This window comes from Bombina bombina, chromosome 3 (assembly GCF_027579735.1).
Source record: "Bombina bombina isolate aBomBom1 chromosome 3, aBomBom1.pri, whole genome shotgun sequence".
Lineage (NCBI taxonomy): Eukaryota > Metazoa > Chordata > Amphibia > Anura > Bombinatoridae > Bombina > Bombina bombina.
The window spans coordinates 1,009,733,382-1,009,751,697 of record NC_069501.1 but is presented as its reverse complement, the minus strand read 5'-3'; the positions used below and the strand labels follow the sequence as shown (position 1 = coordinate 1,009,751,697).

General features: G+C 36.1%; 1 protein-coding gene across 3 annotated transcripts in view; it reads left to right on the top strand.

Moving 5' to 3' along the window:
• Positions 1 to 18,316, top strand: part of STAC3 (SH3 and cysteine rich domain 3) — a 203,611-nt gene that overhangs the window by 127,736 nt on the left and 57,559 nt on the right. For all 3 annotated transcript variants that reach the window (XM_053708180.1, XM_053708177.1, XM_053708178.1), the window contains one exon: positions 598 to 695. In XM_053708180.1, coding sequence (XP_053564155.1) covers positions 598 to 695 — 98 coding nt within the window. The remainder of the gene's footprint in view (positions 1 to 597; positions 696 to 18,316) is intronic.

The following is an 18,316-nucleotide window of genomic DNA, read 5'->3' as shown; positions in this document are numbered from 1 at the left end:
ATCCCTCCCTCTCTAGTGACTCTTGCGTGGAAGTTCCACATCTTAGGTATCTGCTATCCCATACGTCACTAGCTCATGGACTCTTGCTAATTACATGAAAGAAAACATAATTTATGTAAGAATTTACCTGATAAATTCATTTCTTTCATATTAGCAAGAGTCCATGAGACCCACCCTTTTTGTGGTGGTTATGATTTTTTTGTATAAAGCACAATTATTCCAATTCCTTATTTTTTGATGCTTTCGCTCCTTTCTTATCAGCCCACTTCTTGGCTATTCGTTAAACTGAATTGTGGGTGTGGTGAGGGGTGTATTTATAGGCATTTTAAGGTTTGGGAAACTTTGCCCCTCCTGGTAGGAATGTATATCCCATACGTCACTAGCTCATGAACTCTTGCTAATATGAAAGAAATGAATTTATCAGGTAAGTTCTTACATAAATTATGTTTTTTTATGAGCAATCAACGTTACAGCACTTGTGTTTAAAAGCTCTATATGTAGTTGAGGTGTCAACCTCATTTGTAAGCAGAAATAGCAAAATGAAAGTAACATTGTTTTTGCAAATCTAATTGTTTGTTTGATCTCTCTGTTTTGAAGCTTCTGCTAATCGCACTGATCCTGTATTTGATACTCTAAGGACAGGAGTCGTCATGGCCAATAAGGAAAGGAAAAAAGGACAGGATGACAAGAAAAATGTAGGAGATTTTTGTGTTTCTTTTCTGTGCATTTCTGTTATTTTGTTGTGTGAATGACACCATGAGGCCCATTTATCAAGCTCTGAATGGAGCTTGAGGGCCCGTGTTTCTGGTGAGTCTTCAGACTCACCAGAAACAGCAGTTATGAAGCAGCGGTCTAAAGACCGCTGCTCCATAACCCTATCTGCCTGCTCTGAGCAGTCGGACAGGAATCGCCACAATTCAACCCGATCGAGTATGATCGGTTGATTGACACCTCCCTGCTGGCGGCCCATTGGCCGTGAGTCTGCAGGGGGCGTCGTCGCACAAGCAGCTCTTGTGAGCTGCTGGTGCAATGCTGAATACAGAGAGCGACAGACAGGTCCGACAGACATTTGATAATTCGGCCTCCATGTCTACACAATACAAACGTATTAACTGCATTAATAGCCAAAAGCTAAAGGTATAGGAAAGTCAAGATTAAACTTACATGATTCTGATAGAGAATGTTTTTTTTAAGGCACTTATAAATTTGCTACTATTTGCCAATTTACATTATTCTCTTGGTATCATTTGTTAGAAAAACGTGTACATATCCTACACTACTGGGAGCTATATGGTAATTTGTTGCGACACACATTTTTCTGTAGTCATTGGTTCACCTAGACGCTTTCATCTATTTCCCACTAGTGCATTGCTGCTCTTAACAATCGCCTAGATAACGAGTTTTACGGTAACAGGGGTGGGTTGCTAACTTGCAGTTTATTGTCACTGCTCACTTTCCTACAACGCTGGTATTACGGGTTTTTACAAACCCGGCGTTAACAGGCAAGAAGTGAGCGTAGAGCAAAATTGCGCTCCACACTGCACTCCAATACCAGCACTGCTTAAGTGAGTGGTGAGCTGGTTATACGTGCTCGTGCACGATTTCCCCATAGACATCAATGGGGAGAGCCGGCTGAAAAAAGTCTAACACCTGCAATAAAGCAGCGTAAAGCTCCGTAATGCAGCCCCATTGATTCCTATGGGGAAACAAAATTAGCCATTGGCTGTTCCAATCAGCCAATAGAATGCAAGCTCAATCCTATTGGCTGATTGGATCAGCCAATAGGATTGAAGTTCAATCTTATTGGCTGATGGCATCAGCCAATAGGATTTTTTCTACCTTAATTCCGATTGGCTGATAGAATTCTATCAGCCAATCGGAATCTAAGGGACGCCATCTTGGATGACGTCACTTAAAGGTACCTTCATTCCGAAGAAGCCGTCGATTGAAGAGGATGCTCCGCGCCGGATGTCTTGAAGATGGAGCCGCTCTGTGTCGGAAGGATGAAGATGCCGTCTGGGTGAAGACTTCTGCCCGTCTGGAGGACCACTTCTGCCTGTCTGGAGGACCACTTCTGCCGGCTTCGTTGAGGACATCTTACCGCTTAGATGAAGAGTTCTCCCGGTAAGTGAATCTTCGGTGGTTAGTGTTAGGATTTTTTAAGGGTGTATTAGGTGGGTTTTATTTTTAGGTTAGGGCTTTGGGCAGCAATAGAGCTAAATGCCCTTTTAAGGGCAATGCCCATCCAAATGTCCTTTTCAGGGCAATGGGGAGCTTAGGTTTTTTTAGTTAGGGTTTTATTTGGGGGGTTGATTGTGTGGGTGGTGGGTTTTACTGTTGGGGGCGTTGCTTGTATTTTTTTTAACAGGTAAAAGAGCTGATTTCTTTGGGGTAATGCCCCACATAAGACCCTTTTAAGGGCTATTGATAGTTTAGTTTAGGCTAGGGTTTTTTTATTTTGGGGGGGCTTTTTTATTTTAATAGGGCTCTTAGATTAGGTGTAATCAGTTTAAATATCTTGTAATATGTTTATTATTTTCTGTAATTTAGTGTTTGTTTGTTTTTGTAATTGTATTTAATTTATTTAATTGTTTTTAATTTAGGTAAGCTATTTAATTGTAGTGTAATGTTAGGTGTTAATGTAACTGAGGTTTAGTTTTGTTTTACAGGTAAATTTGCATTTATTTTAGCTAGGTAACAAATGAGAAAAAAGAAAAAGAACAGGAGCGCAAATAGGATTTATCTAAGAGTAGTATAATACAAAACTGTTTAATGAACACATATACATATACAAAAACTCACTCACACTTTCCACCCTCAAACATATGAGGTATGGTGCAGGCACGATAGTCAAAAGACCAACAGTCTGGCTCAATGTAAACCCGGGATAGCAGTGTCCTCCTTCAGACAGTTTCTTATCGGTAGCGAATTTGCAGAAAAACAGCTGTGCTGATATTTTTTGCTTTGTCCGCAGTAACTCCCTGACACAGGTATACAGGAGTCCAGAGTCTCTGTGCCACCAAGTTCTTTTACTTGGCAATATGAAGTCAGTACATAAAAAACACTTAACCGCAAGAAGCAGACACTTACAGACGCTCACAAGCCGGCTAGAGCGCTGTGTGTCAGAGTGCTTCCCAGCGTGTGTTTGATGTGGGCGTGGCCTAACAAATTTCATGGGGCTCCTCCCCACTTCATCAGAGGCATGCCCACATACCTAGAACGTTACAATTTATAGGGTTCCCCTGTCATCTGAAATAATATTGTTAAAGGACTATTGCTTAGTTGATGCTCATTAAAAACAACACATAGGGCTTCTCTTTGTCACAGAGCTTTTTTTGAAAACAACTAACCCGCGCATATAGATATCAAAACAGTTGTTCTTATATTCAAAATATTATAGAGTTATACTGCACTATTCAGCATTGCATCCGTGTTATACTCTATCAGTCTGTGCCATTGCTAATACTCTATTTCTTTATGCCTGATTTCGTTGTAGCCCACAATGTTTATTAACCTAAGAATACTATTTGAAAGAGCATACTCATAAATGCTTATTTTTATTTAGCCGTTCAATAGCTCCACCTATATATATAAATAAAAGGTTTACATAGAAAGACACATCAATTCTGCACCCAAATAAATAAACAACCCTTAAGGAATTTCATAAGGTGTATATATAAAATAATAATAATAATAATAAATAGTCATTATACACTTTTTAAACAAATACATTAAAAAATACATTCAAAACTAAAACCCAAAGTACTTTTTTCCCCAGTTAAAATGCATATATATATATATATATATATATATATATATATATATATATATATATATATATATATATATATATATATATATACTGTATATGGTTGATAAAAACAACACATAAGTAAATACCACTCATATATTTAGAGCCTATACAAATATATATATATATAAATATATATATATATATAAATACATATATATATATATATATATATATATATATATATATATATATATATATATATATATATATATAAACTAAACAAAGAGATGAATTCTTTCACATTTCTCAGTTACATCCTCTGATGTACATTTTTAATACAACAGTTTAGAGGAAATGTTAACTGGCACTACACACGTCTGCTAAGTATGGAAAAAGAATCTGTAAAACAGATTCTGGTGCTGTCCCTTTAAATTAATATTAACAAAGGAGAGACAGAAAAGACAGGGGCTTAAATAGCATTCATCCTTACTAGATAATAGTGATAGTAGATATAAAACTTATATACTTTAATATTTAAGGTTAAAATTGGGTAGAACACCCCTAATATATCCTAAACCCACTACCATAGAAAACAAAAAGCAAAAAACTAACACCAAACCAACAGTAACTTTTCTGTTTCCTGGCCGATAGCGGGAAACGTCGGCATCAGGTGACTGAAGTGACTGTATAGTATTGGAGTAAAGTAATTTAAAACAAACGCGTTTCGGCTAATACATAGCCTTTCTCAATGCTGTACTTTACAATGTCAAAATGTTTAAGCCGAAGCTCAAGCGTGTATGGCCTTATATACGGGTCTATAGCTTAACGAACAGCCAATCCAGAGTGTCTAGAGGGAAACGCCTATATATTGTCCAATCGTAGTGTGAAACTAGAAACACCTTCTGTTTTGGCTGCTATGTGTGGCTAAGGAGTGTACCTTCGGTCATAACCTACACGCTCATTGGGTGACTCAAAAGAGCTAGCACAGATGCCCAATTATATGGTACCAATATTACGATCATATTGTGAATTCAGGGTAACAGAACTTATGCACTAAGAGAGCGAACGATTATCAGTAAGACATCACTATGTAACATAGTAATATTTAATGAGTAAATTCGTTACGATCGTGTTATGCATAATACCCCGATGCGATTATCTTAATAACAAAGACCAAGCTAAACACTGATCCATCTGTACACACTGTTAATATCCCCAGGATATGAGAATCTTCAAATCGGAGTTCCGTGTCTGTTTCCTGAGTACTTTATATCGTTATAAGTGCGACTTATATTGTAAATGGGAATTTCAATTGGGTTTCAGGTTAGATGGTAAATATTAAGACTATGATCGTATTCATATGCAGTAGTGTCAGTATACAACATTATAACTTATTTGTGATAGAATATTGATCAGAGGTAAACAAACTAATTCCTACTTTATACAGTAATATAAAAGAATGTATGCTCTCAATTATCCTCATAACTATATAAGTAATAATGGTTCAACCATGACGATATTAAAATTATTACATTCACTTTCAAATTAAACTGTATATATATATAGGAAAATAAGATATATATTTATTATGATCATAAGTTCTGTCATTAAAAGTATGTATAGTGTGTTATGACTGACATTTGCATTATGTGATGCCATTATGGGTTATGTCGAAAAGACACAAGCATACCCATAGTGGGCTAGGTTACCATAATTCAGAAGGGGCATAAGGTTATCTAGGAGTCATCCAATTAGATATACACCCAATAATTATTATACTCATTCATACCATTGGGTATGACGGTATTCAGATTGAAAACCCACTTAGTTTCCATCTGTAATAATTTATTCTCAGTACTTCCCCCTCTTATTCCAGGCTTGAGTCGTTCCAAGCCCCAACATTTTAAGGCATTGGTCTTCCCATTATGGGCATGTAGAAAGTGTCTTGCGACACTTGTAATTTGTTTATGTTTATCCACATCCCTCTGGGCAGTCCTTATATTACTGAGATGTTCTGTAATACGTGTTCCCATACTTCTTGTTGTCATGCCAACGTAAAATAAATTACAGCTACAAGAGATACAGTAGATGACATTAGTACTCTGGCAGTTGATATGTTGTCTGATTTTACACGTATTTCCAAATCTATCGACTATTGTTTGTTTTTTAACCATATGTTGGCATACTGAGCAATGCCCACACGCGATAGAGCCTTCATAAATAGGTGATTTTTTAGCATTTCTGTCATAATGGCTTGTTATAAGCGTATCTTTAATATTGCTAGCTCGCCTATATGTTAATAGAGGTCTATCTGGTAGCAATGGTTTCAATAGTTCGTCTCTGGTAAGGACATGCCAATGCTGTTTTAAAATGTTGGTAATTTGGTCACTTTGTGTGGAATATGTAGTGATACATCACAGGGGAGTATTATTCTCTTTAACTTTCGGGGTTAATAACTCTCTCCTATCCTTCAGCAGTGCTCTGTTATAGGCTTTAGCCAATGATTTTCTAGAGTAGCCTCTTTCAAGTAGTCTTTTTCTTAGATCGTGTGCAGCTTTTTTGAAACTATCTAGTGTACTACAATTTCTACGTAGGCGTGTATATTCTCCCATGGGTAACCCTTTAATTGTGGCAGGATGATGGTAACTGCTTGCATGTAGTATATTGTTAGTAGACGTAGGCTTTCTGTATGCATTAGTTTCAATTAAGTTGCCTTTCTTGTGGATAGTAAGATCTAGAAATTCTACTTTTGATTTTTGTATAGTAGATGTTAAATATAATCCAAAAGGATTATCGTTCAGAGTATCAATGAAATCTATGAGGAGGTTTTCAGGGCCATTCCATATAAATAGAATATCATCTATATATCTGGACCAGTGGGAGACATGTTGAGTGAAGTGTTTTAGATTTTCATTAAACACTACTGTTTCTTCCCACCAGCCCAGATATATATTCGCATATGTCGGGGCACATGAAGTGCCCATGGCCGTCCCACATATCTGCAAATAGAATTTATCATCGAATACGAAAAAGTTATGGGTTAATATAAATTCTATCATATTCAGCAGAAATTCTTTGACCTCCTCGTTCATATTGGTGTTTTTGTTTAAGTAGTATGACACCGCTTTACACCCCCAGTGTGTTTTTATACTGGTGTAAAGCGATTCTACATCGCATGACACCAATACAGAGTTAGTTTCAATACTGATCTCATTGATTTTGTTAAGTAGATGCATTGTTTTGATTGGTGCCTCCATCATTACCTTGTATTTCTAAAATGTCTTGACATACTAAATTAAGGAAGGTTAATGTATTGTGTGACGTAGTGTTAGGGGGTACAAATTTTGATTTGGCCTTGAGAATTTTACGCCAGCTACTATTTTCTTCTTCAGAGGTAGTACTAATGGTTTCATCTAAAAGGGCAATTAAATCATTGATAGCCAATTGATCACTGGCATTTAAGGAATTCGATTCAGAGTTATACTTTAATAACTCTGAATCGAATTCCTTAAATGCCAGTGATCAAGTGGCTATCAATAAAATTCTCAAGGCCAAATCAAAATTTGTACCCCCTAACACTACGTCACACAATACATTAACCTTCCTTAATTTAGTATGTCAAGACAATTTAGAAATACAAGGTAATGATGGAGGCACCAATCAAAACTTGACAAAGGGAGAATGTTTAGCTTTAAAACAACTCAAAGAAATGAAAGGAATACAAATAAAAAATAGTGACAAGGGAGGTAACATTGTCATTTGGCCAGATACAATGTATCGTGAGGAAGCATTACGCCAGCTAAATAATCCTTCAAATCATAAGGCACTTCTGTGTAATCCTACAGATATGTTTTTGAATAGTTATAATACACTTATTCATTCAGCCCTCACTAATGGGATTATTGATCAAAAGGAATTTAAATTTCTAGAAGTCAAAGATCCAAAAACAGCCACATTATATTTGCTGCCAAAAATACATAAAGACATGCACAAGCCACCAGGAAGGCCGATAGTGTCTGGGATCGGCTCCCTCACAGAAAAAGCAAGCAAATATGTAGATGCACGTTTAAGATACATTGTAGACTCTCTACCATCTTATACACGAGATACAATGCATCTACTTAACAAAATCAATGAGATCAGTATTGAAACTAACTCTGTATTGGTGTCATGCGATGTAGAATCGCTTTACACCAGTATAAAAACACACTGGGGGTGTAAAGCGGTGTCATACTACTTAAACAAAAACACCAATATGAACGAGAAGGTCAAAGAATTTCTGCTGAATATGATAGAATTTATATTAACCCATAACTTTTTCGTATTCGATGATAAATTCTATTTGCAGATATGTGGGACGGCCATGGGCACTTCATGTGCCCCGACATATGCGAATATATATCTGGGCTGGTGGGAAGAAACAGTAGTGTTTAATGAAAATCTAAAACACTTCACTCAACATGTCTCCCACTGGTCCAGATATATAGATGATATTCTATTTATATGGAATGGCCCTGAAAACCTCCTCATAGATTTCATTGATACTCTGAACGATAATCCTTTTGGATTATATTTAACATCTACTATACAAAAATCAAAAGTAGAATTTCTAGATCTTACTATCCACAAGAAAGGCAACTTAATTGAAACTAATGCATACAGAAAGCCTACGTCTACTAACAATATACTACATGCAAGCAGTTACCATCATCCTGCCACAATTAAAGGGTTACCCATGGGAGAATATACACGCCTACGTAGAAATTGTAGTACACTAGATAGTTTCAAAAAAGCTGCACACGATCTAAGAAAAAGACTACTTGAAAGAGGCTACTCTAGAAAATCATTGGCTAAAGCCTATAACAGAGCACTGCTGAAGGATAGGAGAGAGTTATTAACCCTGAAAGTTAAAGAGAATAATACTCCCCTGGGATGTATCACTACATATTCCACACAAAGGGCTCCATGTACTAAGCCGTCAATTCATCCGTCATTGTAGACGCGGATAAACTCGCCGTTACTCGCCGCGGGCGAAATGGTGTCCGCTGTCGCTATGTACTAATATTCCCCCAATAAATAGACAAGTCTAGCCCGCCGCGAGCAGTTGCGGATTGTTGATAAATTTGACGCCTCGCTCGCCGCGACTAAGCTGATGGTACTTAACTTTTAGTTGAATTGTCTGGCCAATTATTAACACGTGACATGCAAGGTGTCACGAACATCATAGTAGTCGCGGGAATAGAATTTTGCTCCTATAAAAGTTCAACTTATCTAAACAACTTTATTATTGTTCAAAATTTTTTGAAGAGTGATAACAGAGCGTTATTTTTGTAATATTTATTTACAATTTGGATATGGCTTCATCTGGATCTGATAATATATAAATATTAATATAAAAATAATTATAAAGATTGACAACTAACAATACAAATTTAAATAGATTACTCTTTAATTACAGTCGACAAATTGGGCGCAATTTATGTACATGGAAATGAGAGACAAATTAGACGCCAGTTATGCTGTAAGTACAATGCTGATATTACTGCCTTTTATATATGTCTAGACTGGCGTCTAGATTGACTTTCCTATTGTTTTGTACCTTGCCCGCCACCTAAAAGGTGGCGAGGCAAAAATAGCGAGGTGGGAGCGGAAATTGTAGCGAGCGGACAAATAGATTTTTTAGTACATTCGTTTTTTGGCGAGTTGGTGGTCAAATGTGTCTAATTACAGTGAAAAATGGAGCGGTAGCGAGGTTTGGCGGATAAGTACGCTCGCAATTTTAAAGATGCGAGTTTTAACACAATTGACGGCTTTGTACATATCAGTTTGCGAGTTTTGACGCGAGATTTGTTGCGGGTAGCTCGCTGACTGCTTAGTACATGGAGCCCAAAGTGACCAAATTACCAACATTTTAAAACAGCATTGGCATGTCCTTACCAGAGACGAACTATTGAAACCATTGCTACCAGATAGACCTCTATTAACATATAGGCGAGCTAGCAATATTAAACATACGCTTATAACAAGCCATTATGACAGAAATGCTAAAAAATCACCTATTTATGAAGGCTCTATCGCGTGTGGGCATTGCTCAGTATGCCAGCATATGGTTAAAAAACAAACAATAGTCGATAGATTTGGAAATACGTGTAAAATCAGACAACATATCAACTGCCAGAGTACTAATGTCATCTACTGTATCTCTTGTAGCTGTAATTTATTTTACGTTGGCATGACAACAAGAAGTATGGGAACACGTATTACAGAACATCTCAGTAATATAAGGACTGCCCAGAGGGATGTGGATAAACATAAACAAATTACAAGTGTCGCAAGACACTTTCTACATGCCCATAATGGGAAGACCAATGCCTTAAAATGTTGGGGCTTGGAACGACTCAAGCCTGGAATAAGAGGGGGAAGTACTGAGAATAAATTATTACAGATGGAAACTAAGTGGGTTTTCAATCTGAATACCGTCATACCCAATGGTATGAATGAGTATAATAATTATTGGGTGTATATCTAATTGGATGACTCCTAGATAACCTTATGCCCCTTCTGAATTATGGTAACCTAGCCCACTATGGGTATGCTTGTGTCTTTTCGACATAACCCATAATGGCATCACATAATGCAAATGTCAGTCATAACACACTATACATACTTTTAATGACGGAACTTATGATCATAATAAATATATATCTTATTTTCCTATATATATATACAGTTTAATTTGAAAGTGAATGTAATAATTTTAATATCGTCATGGTTGAACCCTTATTACTTATATAGTTATGAGGATAATTGAGAGCATACATTCTTTTATATTACTGTATAAAGTAGGAATTAGTTTGTTTACCTCTGATCAATATTCTATCACAAATAAGTTATAATGTTGTATACTGACACTACTGCATATGAATACGATCATAGTCTTAATATTTACCATCTAACCTGAAACCCAATTGAAATTCACATATACAATATAAGTCGCACTTATAACGATATAAAGTACTCAGGAAACAGACACGGAACTCCGATTTGAAGATTCTCATATCCTGGGGATATTAACAGTGTGTAAAGATGGATCAGTGTTTAGCTTGGTCTTTGTTATTAAGATAATCGCATCGGGGTATTATGCATAACACGATCGTAACGAATTTACTCATTAAATATTACTATGTTACATAGTGATGTCTTACTGATAATCGTTCGCTCTCTTAGTGCATAAGTTCTGTTACCCTGAATTCACAATATGATCGTAATATTGGTACCATATAATTGGGCATCTGTGCTAGCTCTTTTGAGTCACCCAATGAGCGTGTAGGTTATGACCGAAGGTACACTCCTTAGCCACACATAGCAGCCAAAACAGAAGGTGTTTCTAGTTTCACACTACGATTGGACAATATGTAGGCGTTTCCCTCTAGACACTCTGGATTGGCTGTTCGTTAAGCTATAGACCGGTATATAAGGCCATACACGCTTGAGCTCCGGCTTAAACATTTTGACATTGTAAAGTACAGCATTGAGAAAGGCTATGTATTAGCTCCAATACTATACAGTCACTTCAGTCACCTGATGCCGACGTTTCCCGCTATCGGCCAGGAAACAGAAAAGTGACTGTTGGTTTGGTGTTAGTTTTTTGCTTTTTGTTTTCTATGGTAGTGGGTTTAGGATATATTAGGGGTGTTCTACCCTATTTTAACCTTAAATATTAAAGTATATAAGTTTTATATCTACTATCACTATTATCTAGTAAGGATGAGTGCTATTTAAGCCCCTGTCTTTTCTGTCTCTCCTTTGTTAGTACATTTTTAATACCCATAAAAATACACAGAAAAAATCATTCAATTTAATTTAATTTTTAATTTCATTTTTTAATTTTTAATTTTTAATATGTTTATATCTATATGTGTACACCTTGTATACACATACTTTCACATATACATAATTTCATAAAAAATGGGGTCACCAAAAAAGAGGAGCAATTATCATCTTTGTTAGTATGTGGGTAGCTGTACATATTGGAAGCACACACTAGGAACCAATAAAAGCTGCTAGATCCACTTCTCTATTCATTCCGTGTGGTTCTAAGGTACACAGTGTGTGAATCCAATATGTCTCTCTTTGTCTCAAATATTTTAGACGATCGCCACCTCTTTCATTTCTCTTTATATGTTCAATCGCCTTTATTTTCAGATCTCTACTGTCTTTATTGTGTTTTTCCAAAAAGTGAGCCGATACTCCATGGGTAGTAAGTCCTATAGCTATATTTCTTAGATGTTCAGTTAGTCTGTACTTTACTCTTCGTTCTCCCCACATACTTTTTTCCACATGAACACTCCAGGAGGTAAACAACATAATTTGACTTGCAATTCATTAATTCACATATGTCATGTCGTTTACCATCTTTACTGGAGTGAAAATGTTTATTATCAGGATGTATGTGTGTACAGCAGGTACATCCCGCTCTACCACATTTGAAGAAACCTTTAGTGTTTCGTCTCAACCAGTTAGAACCACCCTCTTTTTTTCCTAAGTTTACTTGGGGCCACCATGTTTTTTATGGTTTGATTTTTTCTATAGATGATTCGGCTATTTCTTGGAATGATATCTTTTAATATGCGATCTTGTTAGACTATAGACCAATGTTTTTTTAGTGCTCTTTCAATGCTCTTATGTGCATTGTTATACCTTGTAATGAAATTTATACTCTTATGGTTATCATTTCTTTGTTTATTTCTGTTTACCTGTGAAAGTAAACCTTTTCCTGTTTCTTTTTCCCTCTCTTGTGCTTGTGTTATTGTATCCATAGGGTATATAAAGAATATATAAAGAGAAATGAAAGAGGTGGTGATCGTCTAAAATATTTGAGACAAAGAAAGACATATTGGATTCACACACTGGGTACCTTAGAACCACACGGAATGAATAGAGAAGTGGATCTAGCAGCTTTTATTAGTTCCTAGTGTATGCTTCCAATATGTACAGCTACCCACATACTAAAAAAGATGATAATTGCTCCTCTTTTTTGGTGACCCCATTTTTTTATGAAATTATGTGTATGTGAATGTGTGAATGTATGTGTATACAAGGTGTACACATATAGATATAAATATATTAAAAATTAAAAATGAAAAAAATTAAATTGAATATGATTTTTTTCTGTGTATTTTTATGGGTATTAAAAATGTACATCAACAGAGGATTTAACTGAGAAATGTGAAAGAATTCATTTTTGTTTAGTATATATATATATATATATATATATATATATATATATATATATATATATATATATATATATATATATGTATTTTTATATATATATTTTTGTATAGGCTCTAAATATATGAGTGGTATTTACTTATGTGTTGTTTTTATCAACCATATATATATATATATATACATTTTAACTGGGGAAAAAAGTACTTTGAGTTTTAGTTTTTAATGTATGTTTTAATGTATTTGTTTAAAAGGTGTATCATGACTATTTATTATTCTTAATTTTTTTTTATTATATACACCTTATGAAATTCCTTAAGGGTTGTTTATTTATTTGGGCGCAGAATTGATGTGTCTTTCTATGTAAACCTTTTATTTATATATATATATATATATATATATATATATATATATATATATATATATATATATATATATATATATATATATATATAGGTGGAGCTATTGAACTGCTAGATAAAAATAAGCATTTATGAGTATGCTCTTTCAAATAGTATTCTTAGGTTAATAAACATTGTGGGCTACAACGAAATCAGACATAATGAAATATATAGAGTATTAGCAATGGCACAGACTGATAGAGTGTAACACGGATGCAATGTTGAATAGTGCAGTATAACTCTATAATATTTTGAATATAAGAACAACTGTTTTGATATCTATATGCGCGGGTTAATTGTTTTCAAAAAAAGCTCAGTGACAAAGAGAAGCCCTATGTGTTGTTTTTAATGAGCATCAACTAAGCAATAGTCCCTTAACAATATTATTTCAGATGACAGGGGAACCCTATAAATTGTAACATTCTAGGTATGTGGGCATAACTCTGACGAAGTGGGGAGGAGCCTCATGAAACGCGTTAGACCATGCCCACATCAAACACACGCTGGGAAGCACTCTGACACACAGCGCTCTAGCCGGCTTGTGAGCATCTGTAAGTGTCTGCTTCTTGCGGTTAGTGTTTTTTATGTACTGACTTCATATTGCCAAGTAAAAGAACTTGGTGGCACAGAGACTCTGGACTCCTGTAAACCTGTGTCAGGGAGTTACTGCAGACAAAGCGAAAAATGTCAGCACAGCTGTTTTTCTGCAAGTTTGCTACCGATAAGAAACTGTCTGAAGGAGGACACTGCTATCCCGGGTTTACATTGAGCCAGACTGTTGGTCTTTTGACTATCGTGCCTGCACCATACCTCATATGTTTGATGGTGGAAAGTGTGAGTGAGTTTTTGTATATGTATATGTGTTCATTAAACATTTTTGAATTATACTACTCTTAGATCAGTCCTATTTCCGCTCCTGTTCTTTTTCTTTTTTCTCATTTGTTATCCAGCACCACCCTATCCTGCCGATGTGTTTTAAAGGAGCAGCAGCACAGACTGTGAAACATTTATGAATCACACATATCCTTTTATACTGTGTTGTGTATATATATACATTTTTGCTTTATTAATTGAATTAATATGAATGGTTTTTCATACATGTTGTGTTTTCTATAGATGTGTTTTCTATAGATATTGTGGTTCTCATGAACATCATTAATTTGAGAGGGAGAGATATCTTCTGTATGCCTATAGATGAACATTTTTTCTACTTTTAATATTTATTTTTATATTTATTTATATTATTAACAATATTTATTTATTTATTTATCTATTTTAATCTGATCATACAGATATTCTATATTGAGGTCCTTTTCAATCTCTTTTTTTACCCTCTCATATTTTACCCTCTCCAATCTTGACACTGCACATTATTTGATCCACCACGAGTGGCGCTCTTTTACAAGCAGATCCAGGAGTCTGTTTTTTTCTATTTTAGCTAGGTAGTTATTAAATAGTTAATAACTATTTAGTAACTATTCTACCTAGTTAAAATAAATACAAACTTGCCTGTGAAATAAAAATAAACCCTAAGCTTTAAACCTAAGGGTTTATTTTTTAGATTAGGGGTTTGGGCTTGCAAAAGAGCTAACTGCCCTTTTAAGGGCAATGCCCATCCAAATGCCCTTTTCAGGGCAATGGGGAGCTTAGGTTTTTTAGATAGTATTTTATTTGGGGGGTTGGTTGTGTGGGTGGTGGGTTTTACTGGTCGGGGGTTGTTTGTATTTTTTTTTATAGGTAAAAGAGCTGATTACTTTTAAGGCCCTTTTAAGGGCTATTGGTAGTTTAGTTTAGGCTAGGGTTTTTTTTTATTTTGGTGGGGGCTTTTTTTATTTTGATAGGGCTATTAGATTAGGTGTAATTAGTTTAAATATCTTGTAATTTGTTTATTATTTTCTGTAATTTAGTGAGGTTTTTTTTTTTTACTTTAGCTAATTTAATTTAATTGATTTTATTTGTTGTTAATTTAGTTAATTTATTTAATTATAGTGTAGTGTTAGGTGTTATTGTAACTCAGGTTAGGTTTTATTTTACAGGTAAGTTTGTATTTATTTTAGCTAGGTAGTTATTAAATAGTTAATAAATATTTAGTAACTATTCTACTTAGTTAAAATAAATACAAACTTGCCTGTAAAATAAAAAGAAATCCTAAAATAGCTACAATGTAACTATTAGTTATATTGTAGCTAGCTTAGGGTTTATTTTATAGGTATTTAGTTTTAAATAGGAATAATGTAGTTAATGATAGTAATTTTCTTTAGATTTATTTAAATTATATTTAAGTTAGGGGGTGTTAGGGTTAGGGTTAGACTTAGGTTTAGGGGTTAATACCTTTGGGGGCGGCAGATTAGGGGTTAATAAGTGTAGGTAGGTGGCGGCGACATTGGGGGTGGCAGATTAGGGGTTAATAAATATAATGTAGGTGTCGGCGATGTTGGGGGCAGCAGATTAGGGGTTCATAAGTATAATGTAGGTGGCGACGGTGTCCAGAGCAGCAGATTAGGGGTTAAAAATTTTATTATAGTGTTTGCGATGCGGGAGGGCCTCGGTTTAGGGGTTAATAGGTAGTTTATGGGTGTTTGTGCACTTTTTAGCACTTTAGTTATGAGTTTTATGTTACGGCGTTGTAGTGTAAAACTCATAACTACTGACTTTAGAATGCGTTAGGGATCTTGGAGGTAGAGGGTGTACCGCTCACTTTTTGGCCTCCCAGGACAGACTTTTAGTACCGGCGCTATGGAAGTCCCATAGAAAAAAGACTTACGAAGTTTACGTAAGTCGTTTTGCGGTAAGGCCAAAGAAGTGTGCGGTGACCCTAAACCTTCAAGACTCGTAATACCAGCGGGCGTAAAAAAGCAACGTTAGGACCTCTTAATGCTGCTTTTTTACCCTAATGCACAACTCATAATCTAGTCATCAGTTAATGATAGGAATTTTATTTAGATTTATTTTAATTATATTTAAGTTAGGGGGTGATAGGGTTAGACTTAGGTTTAAAGGGTTAATAAATTTAGAATAGTGGCGGTGACGTTGGGGACGGCAGATTAGGGGTTAATAAGTATAATGTAGGTGTTTGCGAGGCGAGTGTGTGGCGGTTTAGGGGTTAATATGTTTATTCTAGTGGCGGCGATGTCCGGAGCGGAAGATTAGGGGTTAATAATTTTATTTTAGTGTTTGCGATGCAGGAGGGCCTCGGTTTAGGGGTTAATAGGTAGTTTATGGGTGTTAGTGTACTTTTTAGCACTTTAGTTATGAGTTTTATGCTACTGACTTTAATATGCGTTAGGAATCTTGGCGGTAGAATGTGTACTGCTCACTTTTTGGCCTCCCAGGACAAACTCATAATACCGGCGCTATGGAAGTCCCATAGAAAAAAGCCTTTACGAAATGTACGTAAATTGCTTTGCGGTAAGGCCAAAAAAGTGTGCGATACACCTATACCTGCAAGACTCCTAATACCAGCGGGCGTAAAAAAGCAGCGTTAGGACCTGTTAATGCTGCTTTTTTACCTTAACGTACAACTCGTACTCTAGCCGTATGCCTTTAATCCCGTTGTAAGGGTCAAACACAAAGTTATATACAGGGAAAAGTGGATTAATACAATGCTCAACTTATTAAATCATTTTAATTTTGCACTTTTTTATCCCTTAAATGTAGGCAGGATATAAGGTGATCCTATATAATCTTTTTATTTTGAAAATGAAAATATATTGTATTCACTTATGCTTGTATTGAATAATTTTATTTAAATGACACGCAAATCAAAATGATCATGTAATTTAATAAAAAAGTTCCAATTTACTTCTATTTTCAAACTTAATTCTCTTGATATACTTTGTTGAACAGCATATGTAGGTAGACTCAGGACCCTGCACGTCTTCAGCACTATACGGAAACGGTGCTCTCAATATATACCGTATTGTTCCGAGTATAGGCCGCACTTTTTCCCCCTGATGTAAGTCTTTAAATTAGGGATACGGCCTATACTCGGGATGTAGCTGTGAGTGGTTGGGGTGGGGGGCGGGGTTAAGCAGGAGTGCGGTTCTTGTTAGAGGGAGGAATTTTGGCACAAACACTGGGCTTCCTGGAGATTCTGTCAGCTACAGCCGAAAACCTAAGCTCCCACACACAACACCCCCTGATAGGATGGGCATTAGGGATCTCCTACTCAAAGTTGTTTTCTTAATTGGCCACCGCACCGTGCCACAGAAGCAGATGTCCGGCACAGTATATCCCCCAGCAACACCGTGGCCCACATCGATGTGCTCAGTATAGGAGTGTGATGGGCTTAAGATGAGAGTAGGAGCTGCTGTGAGTTACCGGTATCAGCTGTGACACAGACGGCAGCGTGACAGGATTGAGGTACACTAAAATTGATCTCAAAGTCATCTAACAGTACTGTACTGGTACCTACTACTAGTGTAACCCCTTTGAGAATACAAGTAAATATCTATAGCACAAAGGATGGGAGTGAGATGAAGCCAGGGTGGGAGCCACCTTATGTGTGTGTGCTGAGGGTGAGTCAGGATTGGGGATGTATGATAAGTGGTGAGGAGGGGGTTGTGTGAGGAAGAAGGGGGCTAAGAGGGTGAGGAGGACTGAGGGGAGGCTTGTAGGTAGGTAGTTAATAGGGTGAGTACTGGGCACTGTGTGAGGGAAGGAGGCTGAGTGGGTTAAGAGAAGGCAGTAATGTGTATATTTATTTTTAGTTAAAATTTCAATTTCTTTAAAATGGCACCAAACTTTAAGGGTGCGGCTTATAATCAGGAGCGGCCTATACTCGGAACAATATGGGTATATATATATATATATATATATATATAGTTCCAGAAGGTTTAGCACTCACGAGTCCTCTAATGTCCGGGGTGCTCAGCAAACAGTAGTAAACATCAAAGGAAAAAAGCAGGCACTCTCTGTGTTTTAACACCAT